The 21,312-nt window shown below is 35.0% G+C and overlaps 1 protein-coding gene across 11 annotated transcripts in view; it reads right to left on the bottom strand.

Moving 5' to 3' along the window:
* CAP (c-Cbl-associated protein) overlaps positions 1 to 21,312 on the bottom strand; it is a 158,206-nt gene that overhangs the window by 2,959 nt on the left and 133,935 nt on the right. For 7 of the 11 annotated variants that reach the window (XM_062669947.1, XM_038012694.2, XM_062669949.1 and 4 more), the window contains 8 exon segments: positions 20,087 to 20,256; positions 13,757 to 13,816; positions 7,671 to 7,831; positions 3,516 to 3,770; positions 3,153 to 3,393; positions 2,288 to 2,449; positions 1,676 to 1,805; positions 652 to 797 (listed from right to left, as the gene is read on the bottom strand). In XM_062669947.1, the coding sequence (XP_062525931.1) occupies positions 652 to 797; positions 1,676 to 1,805; positions 2,288 to 2,449; positions 3,153 to 3,393; positions 3,516 to 3,770; positions 7,671 to 7,831; positions 13,757 to 13,816; positions 20,087 to 20,256 (1,325 nt within the window). 11 annotated transcript variants of the gene reach the window in all.

Here is a 21,312-nt window from a genome sequence, read left to right as displayed (position 1 = left end):
TTATTTATATGAAAAATGATAATATGGAGGGAAATTAAATGAACATGATTAATTTGAGACATTAATCAACTGGGATGAAATTAAATGAAATGTGATTAGATGATATGGGATGAAATATAATCTTAATAAAATGGTGGTCATTTATGTGCCGAGGTTTTTAATTTTTTTGTGCACTTTCACAGATATTAAACAGTTAATAAACCACCGTTATTACACATTTAAACAGGAAGAAACACTAGACAAAATAAAACAAATCACACAACTTCACTCCTCGCGTTCCCGCCAAAAAGTTTCTATACTTACGAAATGAATTAAATGCCGATGAATCTATTAGTGGTATGATGCGAGTTATCGAGACTTAAGATATGCCAATGTCGACATACACACACACTAACATATTATTATGTGTCTACATATATAGTGTTTTAAATTGGCTGAAATAAATTAGTTACTGTGACGTACGTTCACAATTTTTCGTTTATTTCGATGGATATTTAAATTCAAATGCTCTGTAAGACATCGACCTTGTCTCAAGTAGGTGACGGTATCCAAGTACCACCTATAACCGCTTTACTTCAGGTGCTGTCTTAAAAATCAGTCGGTACCTTTTTGATTTTGGAATTTCACAGTTAATTCTTTTGCAAATTTTACCTGGGAAGGTACCGAAGCGCCCAGTTCTCTGGCTCGAGCCGACGTACCAGCCATCGTCGCATTTCTCCAGTACGTACACCGTATCACCTTCGTTCAGTTCGAGCTCGTCAGGATTTTGAGGCCGGTATTTGTACATCGCACGATATCTGACGAAGAAATCGAATACAAATATTATTTTTCACTCACCTTTCTAACGAAATGATTTTCTAGTATTATTCTATACCAGTATTGATACCCAATGATTCTTGTCCACCTCATGGTTGTCTGGAAGAGATCGCTGTTAGCGATAAGACCGCCAATTGTACTTTTCTGTGTTTAATGTATCGCATGTTTATTTCTTTTTTGGTGTACAATAAAGAACACATTCTCTCTCTCTCTCTCTCATTATTGCTAAATTACGCTCCCTATCGTCCAAGCCGTAGACGCTTTAGTTATGGATATATGATGACTGTTTGTCCTCTATGCGCTCCTAAGACAGCAACCAATTGTGAAGTAATTTGATACAACTATTTTTGGACATTCAGAGAAGATTTCTGTCATATTAGCATCAAGGCACGGTAGACAGCGCACGGATATTTAAAAAAAATCGAAAGTTCTCGTATAATCAGTGTTAGTGACAGCGGAGCGTGACCGGGTTTGATTATCTGATTAAAAAATAGAAATTCATAGGCTTATTTGTTCGCAATGTAAACTTTAACGTGTTTTTTTATTATATTAATTGAGAAAGGTTTCCTGTTTGCAACATCCACGTGATGTAATTTCAATCAGTGAACGTATTACATAATTTATTTAACGATAGTCACGATGAAGCGTAATCGGGATTGACTTGTTGTTTATACCAAATTTAAAACGATTTTTGAATAAACACGCTTCATACGGAACATCGGTAATATTTAAATGGATAATAAACTGCGAAAATTGAGCTGCAAAAGTAGTTTTAAGTATGTTTCCACGCCTTATGGAATCCTAAAAATACAATTTTTTTACACTAAGGTTTTTTTATGGAATTTTCTAGAACACTTACGGTATGGCTTCGGCATTAGTGTCGACGTACAGGGGTTCGGTGTTATTAAGATCTACCCCCGAGCCTGTTGGAGGACCGTAGCCACGTTCGGAAGGCGTCAGTGTCGCTTGGGCTGGTTTCGCCACATAACCTATAAAAGTAAATTTATCAGTACAATTATTATTTGCGACGTGTTGCGATTTCTTTTTTTTATTGCTTGTTAAGTGGTTACCGGAGCCCATAGACATCTACAACGTAAATGTCGCCACCCACCTTGAAATATGAGTTCTAAGGTCTCAGTATAGTTACAACGCCGAAACGAATTACTGCTTCACGGCAGAAATAGGCGGGGTGATGGTACCTACCCGTGCAGACTCGCAGTGATTACACAAATTATAATTTTGCAGTTTTTATTTTTATTACACGATGTTATTCCTCCACCGTAGAAAGCAATCCATTTGTTAAGTACGTATCTCATTAGAAAAGTTGATACCCGCCTGCGGGATTCGAACACCGGTGCATCGCAAGATACGAATGCACCGAACGTCTTATCCTTTAGGCCACGACGACTCCAATTCTACCTATATTGCACTTTGGATGTTTTATAGAAAGTTTAATTTGATCAAATCATACCAGGAAGTGGCTGAGTGGAAGGTGGTGCATTGGAGAGCGCTGGATTGTTCTGCTGTGGCGTGTAGCTATGAGAACCCATACTTCTTTTATCGGAACCGTTGAGAAGACCGTGAGCGGCCGGTGACGCCGCTGGCTTATCGGTGTTTAAGATTGGCCTCGGATCTGTAACCGAATTTTTAAATGTTTAATCATTGAAGTATTTTATCTAGTCACTTAACTAAAGGTACTTTTTTCTTTGTTATGTTGTCCAACAACTTCTTCTATGACTTTAAAAGGTGGGGCGTAATAAAGAGAGATACGATATTCCTGACTATTTATCTCGTGAAAGAATCCTGCGTAGCGTTATGTCGATGGACAGCCATTATGTCAATAGAATGAAAACATTGAACTCATCCTTTAATAAAAACGAATGGTCCCGCAGTAGTTGAGATTCGACTATAATTAATTGAAATTATAATTTTGAACATAATTAAGGTTCTATTATCAAAGACTAATAGACTTCTTTATTCACAGATTTCGCCGGGACCACACTATAGACAAATAATATTAAAGATAAACATAGCATAATCTCAATTTGACCACAGACTTTAAGCAATAACAAAAGTTTGACAATAAACAAAGAGTGAGTGTGTGTGTGTCAAATATGTGGTAGTATGCGTAATTTAATGTATTGCTAATGCATAATTTAAAAAAAAAATTAGCTTTCTGCGCTCCTTCTCTATATTCACTGTAAGTGCGGGAAATTCCATACTCCTCCGTCCGCGCAATTTTCGTAAAAAAGAGTACAAAGTTTTTGCTTCACGTATTAATATAGGTATAGATAAACAAGAACATTCAAGAAGGCTAAAATAGATTTGACACTAACCAGGTTTGCTCTGGCTAGGTTCCTGTAGAATTGTAACGTAGCTGTCCGGGAATATTCCCGTTTTTAAGCCGTTGCGGCCTTCCCACCAGTTCTGGTCAATACGTCTGGTCAAAGTCACAACTTCTCCTTTCTTCAATGGCAGTTCGAGGTTGGTCTGTGCTATGAAATCAAACTTCGCCCTGGCACGGCCTTCGACGATTGACGGCTTCTTAATAACTTGGATTGTATCACCCTTCTGTATCTGTAAATTATAAGAATTTTTTCAATTATTTTAAAATTAATATTATTTTTCGTCAGTAGATTTTGAATTTTAAAATAGTATCACTGATTAGTAAATGTCAAAAGAATCATGACGAGACTCACCTCTACATAATTATACGGGAACAGACCAATTCTTCCATGAATTTCACCTTCGTACCAATTCGCGTCAATCTGCCTCCGCACAAATATTATATCTCCTTTTCTAAAACTGAGTTCTCGAGAAGTCTGACCGTTGAAAGTGTATAGGGCTTTTGCAAGAACTTTGTCGGCATCGTCGTATCTGTTCAGAGGGACTACGGTCTTCTGTGAAGGCGTGAAGTTGTCTTGGTGACGCCTGTTTTGCATATCTTGCAGCTCCTGTCGATATCAAACCACGAAACTTAAAACATGCACAATATGTATGATTGCAATAGTTTTTTTTTTATTGGTGACAAAAACTAAGCGAAATAAAACCCCCAAAAAACTGTAGCCACTATACAAAGCTACAAATAAAATTATTATTTTTTCCACTGCAGAAAATGAAGTTGTTTTCTGAGCAGAAAAAAAACCTGTATTAATGTATGTCAGATAGCTTATATGATAGAGCTGGTATGTTATTTGGCACGAGTAGTAAATAATGAATGAATTCAAGTAAAACAGTTAATTGTCAGTCACATCTTCGCTCACTCATCACCTTAATTGATGCATCAAATGCATCTATATCAGACGGTTGGATTTCTCTTTCCTGTAAAATTTTAATAGCATTTTCAATCTGAAGATTAATCGGATTTTGTTTTTAAAAATAGACTTTGCTTTGTATTCTATGCGTTATTATTATCGGATGTCAGATACACGACAATTGGGCTTTAGTTACAACTACCTATAGGGTGAGAAAAAATTTACTTAATACTATAATTGAAGAACCTATTTCAAAAATACATACAGTAAAAACTAATATTTCACGACTTCAACAACAATAGTTTTATTTTATATTTTAATATTTAAAAGTCACATACCAATCTGTCCAGCATTTTAATAATTTAAATTTTGCTTAATCTTGAAAGCAACAATAACGCGGTTTCCGCGTCCAACTCTCGCGCACGCTTACTTACACCGTAAATCGACAACTACACGTCGACTCCGTGCATATTATAATATGTACCGACCAATATTCATTCATATTTCATTCATTTAAAACATCTTTAAAACCTTTAAAATAAGGTTGAAACTCTATCAAAACCGTATTAACGATAAAGCACGCTCTCATTGATATGGTTATTTGGCCAACGGATTTCTGTGAGTATCCACGAGGAGCAAGGTCGTTTATACCGGATTTTTATGAGGCAACAAACACCGGTCACGTTAATGGAATGCTTAAATTATCGTAACTTAGATAACCTAGTGCGCTGCTCATTCATTGTGGCCAAAACCAGCTATCTGTTAATATTAGCAGTTGTAATTGTTCCTAGACGGGAGATTTCGATACCAGAGATTCGTTTCAGTACATGTATTATATAACTGAATTTGGTTGAATACTTAGCTTGTGAATGATTCTTAACAATGCACGTTATGCTCTCGATTTCTAACGTGTGTCATGGTAGCATGAACATTTCAGTCTGCCTTTCCATGTACGGTAAAGGTTCTTTATATTTAAATAATAAAAATATTGCCATTAAAAACCGGCTTCGCATGAATTAAAAGTGAAATTGCAATGACGAAATCACGGCGAACAAGTAAGAGTGATAGCAAAAAGTGGAACGCCTTTTGAAGTAGTACCGATAAATTTCACTCAAAGGGCTTATAGCACATTGAATTAAGCGGCTTTTCCCATACGAGTTGTTGTAATAGTGAAATCGGTAAGTTCCTGTCAGTACAAACAGCTTGCTACGTATGTAGGTACATACATATGTCTTAAAGCGCATATCCGGAGACGAGAATAGCATGTGCCTATGTGCTAATTTAGGAATGGCACGGGCATGAGATTTATTTCTACAGCAGTTTGGCTGCGCTTTTGGAGTTGCTGATGTCTATGAGCGACAGTGACTACCTACCATATAGTCTACAGTACAGTATATCTGCCTATATCAGCCACAATATATATTTTGATACTAGGTCTATCTATGGTTTCGCTTGCGTTTCAATAGTTATAGAATAAATAAAAAATGTGTGCGTGTACTAGTGTACACACGTAAGAAGTGAAACTTATTTTTCGAAAAATGATCTACATGCAACTTTCTAGAAATTGGTTAAATAAAGTTAAATTAGATAAAGTTTAAACAAAAGGATTTTATTATCATAGACATGAATACAAAAAAGATGGCGCGTAACGGAAAAATGTGACGCGTAACCGAAAAATGTGACGGTAAATTTTTTTCCAACGCCGATAAGGAAGTTTCACTTCAAAAATATTTTCAATTAAAAAGTACGTTCAAAAAGTAGTAAAAGTGAAGAAATGGTTAATATAAGTGACTAAAGTTAAAAAATGGATCCCAAAAGTTAGTTATTTTATAAAACTATTTATTTTGCTATACTAAGGTATAGGTTAAATAGTTATTAGTATATAGAATATTTTTAATCTGATGAATGAATCATCATTCATCACCCTAAAAAGTGCATCAACTGCAATTTATATTTAAAGTATGTAGAAGTACTTACTAAATATTGTTTGTTTAACGAGAGAAGCACGTCTGTTATGAAACTCGAATAGAAATGAATAGGTGCTAAACAAATGTGTACAACTTCGACGCTGCAAACAAAACCACAACCAGCGGCCATATTAAATTTCCGTCATATATTTATTTCTTTAACGCTATCCTTATTTAGCAAACATTTAAAGTGCCTAAATGTGTCGTACATAACTGTAACATTACGTTCACTGGCGAAATTTAAAAAAAATATATCTTTGCCAAATTAATCACAGCATAACTATGACATATGACTTTTTTACTGGTGGTAGGACCTGTTGTGAGTCCGCGCGGGTAGGTACCACCGCCCTGCCTATTTCTGCCGTGAAGCAGTAATGCATTTTGGTTTGAAGGATGGGGCAGCCGTTGTAACTATACTGAGACCTTACAACTTATATCTCAATGTTGGTGGCGCATTTACGTTGTAGATGTCTATGGGCTCCAGTAACCACTTAACATCAGGTGGGCTGTGAGCTCGTTCACCCACCTAAGCAATAAAAAAAAAATATGCATGAGTTATTTTCATTGCTGAAATAAAGCAGTAGGTACTTAAGTACTCGTATTTTTTGCGATAGGTATATCGATTAAGCTGCATTCGCGTGGGTGAATTGTGCTCAAACTGCTTTTGTAATTTACCGTTTTATCCGTATCGACGAGCCTTCGTTGAAGTGACACGATAATTGGTAATCTATTTTCGATAGCGTCGTGAATAAGTTCTCTTTGTGTTCGGTTTTAATACTTACAAAGCAGTACAAATGAGAAAATTTTTTGGCGTATTACACCTTCACACTGCTTCACTAATAATATTAGTCACCGTAAAATGTATTTTTAGTTTTAAATCATCATCACCAGTTCATTCGGTTAAGATTTGATGTAGGTATTTGATGCTGATGTCTTTATAATTTGTAATAACAGTGAACTTATAATAATAGTTTCGGTTGCATATTCTGATAGATGCAAAAATAAAACGTCTCGTGTTTCGGTAATAATTAAATTATGTTACCGCGAAAGGATGACACTTTTCCAGAAAAAGTACATAGTTCGGAGTGTATGTTTTCACGATGCTCACTCACGTAGAGTGAGCATCGTGAATATTGTATTAAATACTATTCCGGTAAATTATGTTGATAAATGAACCTTATTAAATTATAGTTTACTGTACTACAATCTAACAAAATAATACATTATGTATTTGATTGAAGTAGTCTGTAATATAGTTCAGAGTACTTTTGTTAACTATCAAATATTTTTTTATCATAAACTACAATATTCTAATACATATTAAAATCAGAGTATGTACTTTTGCTAATTACCGAATATATTTTTTGTCATACTCTACAATATTCTAATACATAATATATAATCAGTATGTGCAAATAGCAACGAATTACAGTTTTTAGTTATCCGTGACCAAGAGAACTATAAGTATTGTACACAAAAGAATGAAATAAAGATATTAAATTCGAATTAAAAATATAAAAGCTGTTTTTATTATGTCTACGACTCGTGAAAAGCCAAGAAATTACGATCTATAGTAATAATTAATATTAATGCTTAATTAAGTAAAAACTGAGACGTGATTTTCCTTACACACCTGCAGATATTTATTCCGTTTCTGCTCTCGATACAGCCTCTTCATGTGTTCTGCCTGCTGCCTCGCAAGCTCTCTCTCGGGTACGAGAGGTAAGGGGTCGTGTCGCACTGGACACCGATAGTGGATGTTCACGTCGCTTTCCACATAACGCCGGGGAGACTCTGTTTAAAAAAAAAAACTATTGAGAAAAGTGTACTGTACGAAATACTCGAAAATATAGATATCTTATTCTTCGAAGAAAGCTATTGCGTAATAACTTTCTTGTTCTAAAACGAGCATAGTAAAATTGTTTTCTTTATTGGGAACTTAAAAATAAATGATAAAAAACAGAAAAAGATTGTGTAAACAAATTTTAATATTCGTAGCAAACAATATGACAGGCAACTTACGAATTCTACTATGCATAAAACACAGTTGAAATTATTTAATACATATTATGATGAATATTTATTAGGACCAAAAATATATTTTATCATATTATAACATAAAGTTGAATGACCTGGGGCTCTTGGTAGCTTATTTTAATCCAATGCGTAGAAGAAAATGTAGATATTAGTCGTTTAATAGTGTCGAATCAACATTTGTCTGTTATTGGCATTTATTTCCATAAAAGTGAAAGTACCATGGCAACGCAGCTGTTGCCGTAACACCATGACTTGTATTTTTTGGGCACAGCTTGATTATATGATAACTGCTAACCCATACACACATCAGAAAGCGGTTTTATAAAATAACACAATAATATTATAATTGAAATATTACAAATTTACATGAATCGAAGTATTAAACATTATTTTAATGAAGGTAACAATTTATTCAAATTACATAATATGAAAATTAAATAACATAAATTAAAATAAGAAAACAAAGTTGTTTTTTGGCGTCGATAGCGGGAAAGCTATTTTTTCCAATTAATTATATCTAACCGTATGCAAATCATTACTTTCATTAATGGACTTAACAATGCGACACAGTGCACAAGATGGACGAAGTCATTGTCTTCCGAAAAATTTTATTATATTCTTAAGGAATGTGAATACAAATGAATGCACGTGACTACGTAAATAATTCTCTTAAAATACAGCGTACAAAAAGTCAACTTTCTCACACTATGTATTCTGAGCATGTATTTAACACGCTCAGTGGGCCGTACTAGGGTAATGACAGACATATAAATGGATCTATGGGAACTTGAATATTATTTGATTTTGTTCATTATGTGGTTAGAACTAGTATAGTAGAGTCTCGTAGTCGATACCTGCACCAGATGAAATATGAAAACAATAACTGTGTTGCCACAGTGAAATAAATAAATAAAAAAACTGAGTCATTTTTGAGCTATGTATTACTGATAACCAAAAGATAAAATCCTTGTGTAGAACGGGCAATGGTACGCCTTTTAAAACATCATAGGATTTAAAACATAAAAATGAGTTTAGTCAAAGTAAAACAGTGTACGTAGATCAAACAGATACATCGTAAACTATACAGGATTGTCAGTGGATTGCCAAATTGTTAAAATCAAATAACTTTGTTACTTAAACTCCACGATCAAGTCTCGAATTACGGTAATTAAGCAAGACACTTCGATACTTGGATTTCTTCACAGCCTCAACGGCTATTTCACAACGTGTCACTTAGGCATGACGTAATTTGTCGAAGCTAATATTTTTAAATTCCATTACTCAATGTACTAAAGGGTTCGTTGTTACTCAGCCTAAAAACCTATTATAAGACATCGTATATACATAGTTATAGTACATAGTATGTAGACATAGTATAGTATATCTATATATTAATACGTGAAGCAAAAACTTTGTATCCCTTTTTATGAAAATTGCGCGGACGGAAGAGTATGAAATTTTCCACACTTATAAAGAATATAGAGAAGAAGTGCACAATGCTAATTTTTTTTTAAAATAATGCTTAAAAGATACATTAAATCAATAAAGAAAACATTACACACACTGCCATGTATTTGAGTCAACACATATACTCAGTGTTTATTGTCAAACTTTTGTCATTGTTGAAACTTTGTGGTCAAATTGAGAATAGATTAATATTGTTTGTCTATAACGTTATTTGTCTAGTGTGTGTAGTCTTGGCGAAATCTGTGAGTACGGTATAGAAGTATAATAAATAGTCTTTGACAAAAGAACCATAATATTCAAACTTATAATTTCAATTAATTATAGTCGAATTTCGACTATAGAGGGACCACTAGTTTCTTTTTAATGCACTTCATAGAAAGAGGAGCTCGCGCTAAGACCCAATTTGAGGCATGAAATCGATGTCCCAATTATAATAGATACCGACTGGTTCACCCTTTAAGCCTGGAAGCATTATTATCATATGTGTACTCGTTTATTGTATTGTACATTACAAGCAGGGCGGTGGTACCTATGCTTACGAGCTTATAATACACCCTCCCTATAGTTGCGAAAATTAATTTTGTTTTCATATTAAATACGATATTTTTTCATCGTGAAGTCACTCGTGTGCATATATCTATTTCTAGATTCTAAAGGTACATGCTTACTATAAAGTCAATGATTATCTAGAAGATTTAATTTAGTGGGAATGAGTTGCTTGCTCCGGGCATTTAAATATTGCAATAATTGTTACGTTATAATACTCATTGTAAAAATTAATATTAAAAAAATAATCAAATATTAAAAAAAAGAAGAAAAAAGACATGTCCGCTGAGTTTCTTGCCAGTTCTTCTCAGGACGGAGGCTAGTTTTTGTTAATTGAATGAATTGAACCACTTAACACCAGGTGGGCTGTGAGCTCGTCCACCCATATATGCAATAAAAAAAAATTGGCGGTAGTTCTTTTTGACGTTCAACAAGTATGTACTTTCATTTATGTTGAATAAAAAATTTTTTGATTTTGATTTGATTTGATTTGACATATTATCATTTCTTTGGTGAAAAACTGGTGGGATTTTAAGTCTGGTATAGTTGCATCGCTAGTTACGAATGCAATGTTATCAATAAAGTCTTGTCCTTTAGGTCACTGGGAATTCAAACATAATTATAGATCTGCATTATAGTTCTTTCTAGCCGAGGGCAAGTTTGATTTTTTCTAATTAACTGCGACTCTTTAAGTGTTCAAAGCTCTATGTGACGAAGACATGTTTTTATTAAGACCAGCCAAATTTATATTATTTTTACGGTTTTACTCGAATATAAAAAAAAAAACGAGTTGAATTATTAGTATGAGAGTTAGTCAAGCACTACCTAAACCGTTTCGATTTGATTTATTATATTAATAAAAGAAAGAAAAGTAAACATAACTTATACGTAACTTATTTCATCGAGATAATGACAACCTACGAACCTTGATTGGTTATTCTCTTTATCTGTTTCAATATTCCCATAATGGTAAAGCACAACGCGATCGATCTGTCAGCCAGTCGACGCGACTGTCGTCAACGACTTCTAACGGATGCACTCGACTCGGATCCTATCGACTCGAAAGCCTACATCTCCCGCCAACGAGCCATCACTTTCCCTCAAACGCACGTGCTTGTTAAGTTGTCGACATTTGGAATAGTAACTTGCGCTCACAGATAAAACATTTTTTATGACGTATCAGTAAAATTCTGAACGTAGCCATGCTCTGTGCATGTAATGTAATTTTTTTTTCTTATCTTTGTGGACGAGTTCTCAGTCCACCTGGTGTTGAGTGGTTATCGGAGCCCATAGACGAATGCAACGTATATGCCGCCACCCACCTTGAGATATGAGTTCTAAGGTATCAGTATAGTTACAACTGCTTCCACACCCTTTAAACCGAAACGCATTACTGCTTCACTGCAGAAATAGGTATGGTGGTGGTAACTACCTGTGCGGACTCACAAGAGGTCCTACCACCAATAATATTAAAGTAATAAAAGTTTTTTTTATTACTCGGCATGAACAGTCATCGCCCACTATGTTTTGTATTTTTCATAAAAAAAATTCGCTATCTCCATCCACAGTACTGTAAACACCAGTAGTTTTAAAATTTCGCGGTTATCTATATTATAAATCAGTGTTTATAAAGCACCAATGTCCGTTAAATAAACTGTTGCACTGCTGTTTCTCAGTTTAGAGAATAAGAATTGAAAGTAAAACTTTTGTTTTTAATTGTAATATTTACTGACAAACTGTTGTTTAACGGACACTGCTGTTTTTCAGTTTAGAGAGTAAACATTGAAGGTAAAACTTTCTTTTTAATCATACTCACTATATGGTAATGGAGCGTAGACGTCAGGATATGTAGTTGTTCTGTTTCCCCATTCTGAAAATTCATGTAGCGTATGGCGATTATCCTGCTTCTTCAAGCTAAATGGCTTGTGACGTTGAACCACCATTGTATTAGTTTCTTCTTCGTTTTTGAATTCCAAGTTATCATAGGATTTTGATTTAAATAACATCTGTGCATCTTCTTGAGAGTTTTGTTTTTCTGTGTCATTTTCTTCATATTCAAACGATTTATTTTTTTGCTTTTCCTTATTTAAATCATTAACGTAATTATAATCTAGATTCGTATAAATTCTGTCATTACCTTTATCAAAGGATAAACAGTCATCGTTCTCTAGCGGTTTTATGCTCTTGTAATCTCCGCGAGCATCGTTATGTTTATTTTCTACGTTTTCATCACCGTTTTGTGTTATTAATGTTATCGCTTTTGTTACAACATTAGACAGCATTCCGCCATTGCATTCCCGAGGTGATACAACAAAGGAATTATTTGAAGATGCGTCGTTTTGACGAATATCGCTATATTCGATACGTACTACAGTATTAGTTACCGTACGAGAATGTCGTTTGTCTGTTTCTGGGTCATTTTCAGTTACTGTCGTTGAATTTGGTATGGAATTCTCTTCAGGATCGTGATCAGAGGTACAATTTAAATCAGATGCTATTTGAAAATCTTGTAATCGTATACTTTTGTAATCGTCAGTTTGCGTATTTATATTATATTCATGTTTTACAGGTTCGCTTAAAACTTTAGAAGAAAAAACAGACGTTGATTTAATTTGGCCTCTAGTTTCCTGCGAAATTTTAGAATTTTGTTCACCATTGCTTGAGCTGTCCACATCATATTTTACGATTGATTTGTTAGGACTGCTTTCTTTTGAAAAATATGCGACGTCTTCTATTTCATTGCTACCATCTTCATTGAAAAGTAAATTATTTTTGACGTACACGTTTAAAGCTAAAAGGGATCTTGATAAAGATCCTGAACCGGGAACATCACTAAAAAATCCGTCGTCTTCATAGGTAACGTCACTGTATGAACCAGTTCTACCACGGTTGTTATTTATTTCGTTCGCAGCACTCATTTTACTTCAACACAAAATCATGTCACTGACACTTAACGCAGTATCTAAATGATATTTTACTAAAGGTATGATAAAGTAGATAACGCTGTGATATCAACCAACAATGATTGATAAACTTTCAATATATTTTAAGAAATATTTTCAATATGATGATATTACGGACGTAAAATAAAATAATTTGATCAACCATTGCACTACTTATTCAGAACAAATCCTTCTGCACATGAACAAAAAGCTGGCCGAACTGTTTATATTCGGAAAAAATACTGGACCGACAAGTTTTAGCCACACAATCAAGGTGAATGACGTAAATCGCGGACGGACAGTACATTATTATAAGATACGAACAAAGATAATGATTCCAAATAAATAAGGATTGTTTTTAACTTTAATACACCTCCATATTATTTTTAAAAGTTATTTATCTTCCTTGTTATAAACGTACGTACGTGGTAGGCAACGGTTTGAGTTTTAATAAATTTGTCTGCGGCCAGTGGTAACTGAGTATCTTGAACAAAGGCTATTGTTGGTTTTTATTCGCACAAATAGTACTGGTAGGTAATTCATTTAAATCTTACAAGTTTGTTCGTACACGTTATAACGTTACGGAGAATGAAATGTTATTTAACAACTAAAACTAGGTTAGTTTTTTTTTTCTTTTATTTTCATGGGTTAATTATTGTTGAGTCTATATGAAGTTTAAATTAAAACTAGTTATCAATTTTTATAGTTGAAATTATTCGATACTTGCCTGCATCTGAATAGCTCCCATGTTGTGTTCTCCGCGGTGGCTCGGGCGCTGAGTCTGTTTCTACCAAAGCATAATGAAAATAAAAGTAATAAAAGTAACTAAACGGTGGATGTTAAAGATTTATCTCCTATCCTCAAGACATTACTATGTATACAGGACGGTGGTCGTATTATGCTCAACCATATGAATATGTTATTTTTAAATACTTTATCCAAATATTGTAATATCAGATTTGTCTAAATGATTAATCAGGTAATAATAATAATAATTCTATTTTTATGAAATTAAAGTAATCAATCGACCAAGAATATAGGTTGCGATCCCAAGTCTTTACGTTGACGATTTTGAGACATGCAATGTTAGGTAAGCACGCAACGTAAACGTAACACACCTTAACGATAATCAATAAATCTTTAACAAGGAAAGCTTTCGTAAAAGTTGCTCCAAAATGAAACAGATGATTTTAAAATAATTTAAATTGAAGTTAACCTTGAAATGTAACAGAATGACGAGGTTGACTCCCGTAGGCTGAAAACCGTTGAGGCCACGAAGCTGGTGGAGGGCGAGGAGGCGCTCTTGGTGGTTCATATCGGCTAACAGGACGATGTAGTGATGGATCAAATTCTTTTACCGGTAGTGTATCATGTTTTAAAATTGAGCTCAGTTTAATCGAATCTGTGTGAGCTACTAATTTGACATCTTTTTTTATTGGGGTTGTGCATCCATGAACTAAACTATACGGATCTTTTATGGACCTGTTGTTGTCGCTAGGCTTAGGAAAACGATGTGCTATCCATGTGCCCGCCAGGTACGGAGCAATGTCATGCAATTCACTTACATCAGGCGCTGAAGCATAAAGTTGTCCCAAAAGAGACATTGCTTCGAATCTGCGCCGAATTCGGTTTACTTCTCCTGGTCGACATTCTAAGGCTTCTTCAGCTGATCTCGATCTGGGAGCAGCACGTCTTCGCAATGCTGCTAATTTTGATATAATATCAATGTGAGGCATAAATCGATTCGCTGTTCGTAGAGGAACACGAGCCACCGGGAGAATGGCCCTAGACATATGTTTCCGAGTAGAGATCCTCTCAAAAGAAGGCCAACCTTTATTGAGAACATTCCGCGCAATTTCAGGATCACTGCGATGTCTACGCAACACAGAACCGGTTATGGAGGGTGAGTCGAAACGTCTAGCGAGACGACGTACTTCACCCGCGCGTGCCAGATTGAGGTATGCGCGCCAATATCGTTCCGGGTCGGGCGAAGGGCTTCGACTACGCCATATCGTCTCATCACTAGAAAATAGCGTGTCAGGCGTATGCCGGTCCGTGAAGTCTAATACTGAGTGTGGTGATGTTGTTCGTGAATTTATTTCAGGTTTCATAGGTAAGGATAAAAAATTATTTTGCTCTGTTTCGCCAAAGAATTCTTTAATATTTGAACAAGAACGTGACTGAACAATTTTATGTTTTTGTGATGAGGGCTCTTGCACCATTTGAGAAACATCACTGTCTAATTGAACTTTTTCATCGGAACCTTCTCGAGCATGAAATACAGTATTAGGTTTATTGGAAATATTCTTAACAGACTCAAAATATTGTACTTTTTTTAAAACTTCTTTACTGGGTCCACGGTATATGACTGTTTTACTCGAATTATCTGAACTAGCTGTTTCTGTTTCACTTGCAGATGTGTTCTGAACTTCTTTTTTGTCTTTTCTATCAACCGTTTCAGTTTCGTTTTCTTTTGGCTGATAGTTAAATTTGCTTATTTCTTTACTGTCGTTTAAAATATCATCATTATTTAAAGTAGCGGTTTGGTTTGATAATTTCAACTCAGTTTCTTGTTGAACTGCAACAGGCATTTCGATTTCAAATTTATTTATTCTATCCAACAATTCTTTACTTAATGTTTGAGAAATCTTTTTCTTCTCATTTTCACTTAAATTCATCTGTATTTTATTTACGTTATTTTTCAATTCCTTGACTGATGTAACTGGACATGGAATTGCTGCTAAGGAATCCGACTTCATTAGTTTCGTTGGGTTTTGTTCTTCGGGAATATTATTGGGTGTAATCAACGAATTACGCCTGACGCGCAGATCTTGATTTTCTGTTCTATAGTTACTATTTACATCAATGGTGTATTTTGATTCATTGTCCCTGTTAATTTTTGACTCCAGTTCTTTACTGTATATGGCATTAAGCTGACTTTTTAAAGCATTTACTTGGTCCATTGATAAACTGCTCCATAAACGATTACCTAGTCCAATTTTCTTACGAAGCTCGGCGAATGAGCAGTCATTTTTTAAAGTAATAACGGGTTTAAGAGTGGATCTATCTTTTTTATCACTGTCACTTTTTTTGTTTATATAAAAAGCAGTTTCAGCTACGCTACTTCCGCGCCATAACGGTTTGTATGTATCTTTAGAAACCACCTGATCTAAATCTAGAGAATCAGTATTGCTAATATGTTGAAAATGGTCTTTTAGATCTTCTACAGATCTTTCTTTAACTCGTAAACCCCTTTCACGATCGTAGTTCCAGCGATAGTCTTTTAAATCTCTGGGATAAAATAAGAAATCTTTTTCGGTTTGAGCAATTTTTAATTTGTGATATAAATTATTTAATTCTTCTTCAGCCCTCTCAATTGCCCGAATTTTTTTCCACCGATCAAAATCAATAATTTCTTCATCTCTTTTCCTGTGGCGTAAATCACTAGTTGAAGTTGTTTTCTCTAATTCTGCGACTCTTTCTAAATATGTGTAATATCTATTCAGTTCTCTAAAGCGTTCAGATCTAGCCTTAGTATTTTCGACATCTCGAAGGTACTCATCATAATCTGGATCATCAACATGACGGATGTTATCGCTTTTTGTTCTGAAGTAAATTTTTTCTTGGAATTTATTTTTATCGGCATCACCAGCACTTCTTGTTCGTATTAAGCTGTTAGATAAGTCAGAACTATTTTTATTGATTTGTGATCGAACGCTATGGATTCGACGATAAGATGGAGATCGCAAAGAAATAGGTGATGTAGAGTGACTTCTACTATGACTAAGTGATGGATCCGCTTTCCGTTGTATTTTTGGAGATACCGGTCTAGATGTTTGAGAAAAGAAAATAGTAGAAGGACATTTATCTGAGACTACTGTTTCAATTTCTCCAAACTTTACAGGGCCACTGCTTAATTCAGTTTCCGTATGTACTGAATTCGATAAAAAACCATTCGACGTTGTTTGTGTACTTTTATTAGGAGGGATGAATTTAGGTGAAATGGGTCTAATGGCTTGGGAAAAAAATAGTCTATTTGGTGAAGTTGATGATCTGTTAGATGATTGTTCAGTCTTATTTTTTTTATAAAATACTACTTTAGGTGATTTTGGGCGAGACGTTTGTGAAAAGAATATTTTGTTGATGGGTGGTTCACTTTTGCTTCGAACGGTTGCTAAAGAAGAAGTCGAACCAAAATTTTCATTAATATTCAGACTATCGCATTTTCGTACATCATTGTACAATCGTCCGGGCCATGATATAGATCGTGGGCTTTCAGGGCGTTTTGGACTTGGATATCTATCCCATACTTTGAAACGAGATAGTGAAACCGGCTTTCTGTGAATTAAATATGAATTTAAGGATTTTGGTGTATCGTTTTCAATAGGTAATGTTTGAAACATTTTCGCTTTTTGTCTCACTGTAGTATTTGGTTCAAGCAAACTTTGAGACAAACTTTTAGCATGCGATCTTCCTAGAAAGAGATGCTGAAAAAATGAGTCGGAAGTAACCGCATCATGTGATTGTTTTATTTCCTTTGCAATGAGTTGCTTATTGTTTAAATATTCTACAGAACTCATGTTTGACATGTTATTCAAGTTATCTCCAAATTGATTTCCATTATCCGACTCAGTCCCTGATGTATTTGTTTTTTTAAACGTTTTTAATTTAGAGTTCTTTTTATTAATTTTACTTAAATCCCTTGACTTTTTGTTGCAAGTCTCATGGCAAGGCACAATTTTGGGCCTCACTACAATACTTTCAAGTGACTTTTTCTTTTTTAAATTTGTTACAACGGCGGTTCTCACTTGAGTTTGCTTTTTAGAACTTTGTGGAATATTAGTTGATGACTTAGATATTTTTTGTGATGTTTGTAATGAACTTGGTTTCAAAAATTTTGCGTCACTTCTAACAGCTAAGCAAGGAGTCGATTTAGTATTTTGGCTTGAAAGTTTTAATCTTTGGACTTTTTCTGCTGTACGAATCATGTCTCTGCTTTTGTGAGTAACACTTGTAGGAGATTTTGAATTATTTCCAGGAATTGATCGCTGTGTATAATTTCTATTTGTATTCATTGTGCTACTATTCTTTGCTACTGATTTGCTGACTTTATGTACGTCAATTTTTTCATTGCGTTTTTCGGCACTCCACAATCTGTCTAATGAAGTCATTTTGTCTAAAACGTTCGATATAGGTGTTTTTCTTCCAGCCCCGCCTTCAATTATAATAGATCGTTGAGGCTGGCTGTATCTAGCGTACGCTGCATTTGAATATTCTGTGGGGACTAAAATTCTTCGCGAAGAACCAAAACTGCTTGTGCATAATGTTTTTTTATCAGATACATTTTTAACTGATTTCGATGAACAAGCAGGAACATGATTTCTATTTATAGAAGGTGGTGCTGACGTGGACATCAATCGTGCTTTATAAGTCTTTTGATCAGTGGCTTTACTCACATTCGAAGAAATTATTTGAGTATTTTGTCTCGTCAGTTTATGACTTATTTTGTCTTTTAAAAAATCAACATTTGATTTCATTGGAATTGTTGACGCTCTCTTCGGTGACATAGATGAAGGTCTGTTTGACGTTATGAATTTAAGTGTTCTGCTGTTTTTGGATGAAATTCTTCGTGGTGGTGTTGGTGGATCATCTGCTATCTCGCTAACGATATTGAAGTTCAGTAACGACGTCGCACCTTTTTTATATTTGGTTTGAAAATCAGTTTGAATGGATGTCACAGGATAACAAACTACCTCATGTATTTGTGGCGTTTTCTTGTGAACTCTGATCTTCGTCAACGTTGGAGAAATAGGTATGTATTCAATTTCCGTTTCGTCTGTGAAAATTGAACTTCGTTCAGTAGTAAGTCTTTTCTTGCAAATTAATTAATTAAAACGTGATTCTTGTGTCCATAAAACGTGTACGATAGCTTCAAAAGCAGTTTTGATGTTTCTAATGTGCCTACGAAAGTGCTGATAACTCATTAAAATATAGATACGTGCCTTCAAAGGCATATAGGTGCTTGTTTAATTTTGGAGTCAACTAATTTTCATGCAGTACTGTACCTTACACACAGCCAGCTGTAGACCCAGAACCGAGTTACTGAGATAAATAGTAACATGCATAGAACTTGTTGAGTTTATACTCACCCTGCGTGTACGTCAGTGTAAACTACAATAGCGTGTTCGATTGAACTGTGTTGTTATTGTCACATTGACACGGCCTTGAGATGCGACGTCCGACAATAGCACGCGCATGTAATCCATGCCTAACGCATTGCGCAGTAATAACCTTGACTAGATTGACCTTCCCAGACTCAAATTTGCTAGGGGGCTTTACAGAGCCCCATTGACAACGCCACCGATTAGCCAACGTAGGCTATAGTCGGATGTTATTAATATCCGACACCGATATCCAAAATTAGAAATACCATGCGGGTTATTATGAATCTTCAACCATTTTAAAGCGCATTTCTTTGATATGTATCAAACCGTTCATTAAGTTCTCTATAATGTTACAAGTAGTGTCAAAGTATCATAATCACAATGAACGGCTTAAAACAAAAGCGGTTATAATTAGGTAAGATTTTGCAAAAAAAAAGAAACTTATTGATAATTTTATTGCTTTATTCAGCAGATATAACATTATGGCATTACTCACAATCATTCGTTATATCAAAGATGCTAGTTTTAGATTTTAATTTTACAAATAGGAAATAACGAAAAATTTAGAGTAAGCTCTGCCGAAAAATTATTATAGGCAACAAAGTTAACCATAAAGCTAACGGTTATTGAAATAATTTTATCAAACTAAAACTTTTATTAAAACTAACTCCGTAAAGTTCATGACGATTTAAAAAAAATTACCAGCATATTTTATATTATATCTACCACCTGATTTAAATTTCAATGTATACATTAAGGACCTGTTTCACAATCGTTGAAGTTCAAGAGATAAAGATGTCGTGTCTTTACTTCTGACAAGGGATAGACTTCTCGTTCATCACACTTTATTAAAAATAAAAGTGAAACAGGACCTTTGTCTAGGCTATGCTTACCTTGACGTGGCGGGGCAGGAGATCGGAATCCGCGTAGGGGTGGCTCCCCGCCGGCCTGCAGGTCACGATACGCGGCCCTCCTCTCCGCTGGAGAGAGCGGAGCGTCCGTTTCCTCGCGACGGCGGAATATAAGAGTAGAATCAGATTCATAGCCCGACTCCTTCAGAGCTCTATACAAGAGAGAACATAGTTTAATTTTCTTTAAAACTACACGTGTATTGTTCATGTCTTTGTATATTTTATATTTCTACTAGCGACCCGCCCTCGCTTCGCTTCGGAAACTGTAATTTATTATTGATTTCTCCACTATTTAATGGATGTTATTATACATATAAACCTTCCTCTTCAATCACTATCTATTTAAAAAAACCGCATCAAAATCCGTTGCGTAGTTTTAAAGATTTCAGCATACATAAGGACAGATATAGGGACAGAGAAAGCGACTTTGTTTTATACTTATACTATGTAGTGATGACTAAACGTTCGACTTTGAAGTTAAGATCTTTTAAATATACTATTTTTCTTACTTTGTTGACGACGAGCCAATTTTTATTCGGATGTTAATTGAAAAAATTTATACCGGGGATTCGATATTGTAGATGGTATGTGAAATGTTCAAATGTTCAGTTTACATACGTAAGGTTAGTTAAACAAAATTTTACTTTTACTTTTACATTTTTTTATTGCTTAGATGAGTAGACGAGCTCACAGCCCACCTGGTGTTAAGTGGTTACTGGAGACATCTGCAACTGCCACCCACCTTAAGATATACGTTCTAAGGTCTTAATAGGTATAGTTACGACGACTGCCCCACCCTCCAAACCGAAACGCATTACTGGTTCACGGCGGAAATAGGTAAGGCAGTGGTACCTACACGTGCGGACTCACAAGAGGTCCTACCACCAGTAATTATGCAAATTGTAATTTTGCGGGTTTGATTTTAATTACACGATGCTATTGCTACTGCTACTTGCTACTTCACCTTGGAAGTCAATCGTGAACATTTGTTAAGTACGTATTTCATTAGAAAAACTGGTACCCGCCTGCGGGAGGCGAACACCGTTGCATCGCTAGATACGAATGCAACGGAGGTCTTATCCTTTAGGCCACGACGACTTCTAATTTTATTGCATTCTAATTTTGTCCGGGTAGGTACCACAACCTGCCCGATTCTGCGATAATTCAGTCATTCGTCCCGGTCATTCACACCGGTACCACTTAAGTAT

The sequence above is a fragment of the Bombyx mori genome, chromosome 9, assembly GCF_030269925.1.
Source record: "Bombyx mori chromosome 9, ASM3026992v2".
Lineage (NCBI taxonomy): Eukaryota > Metazoa > Arthropoda > Insecta > Lepidoptera > Bombycidae > Bombyx > Bombyx mori.
This window is presented reverse-complemented; position numbering and strand designations above follow the sequence as displayed.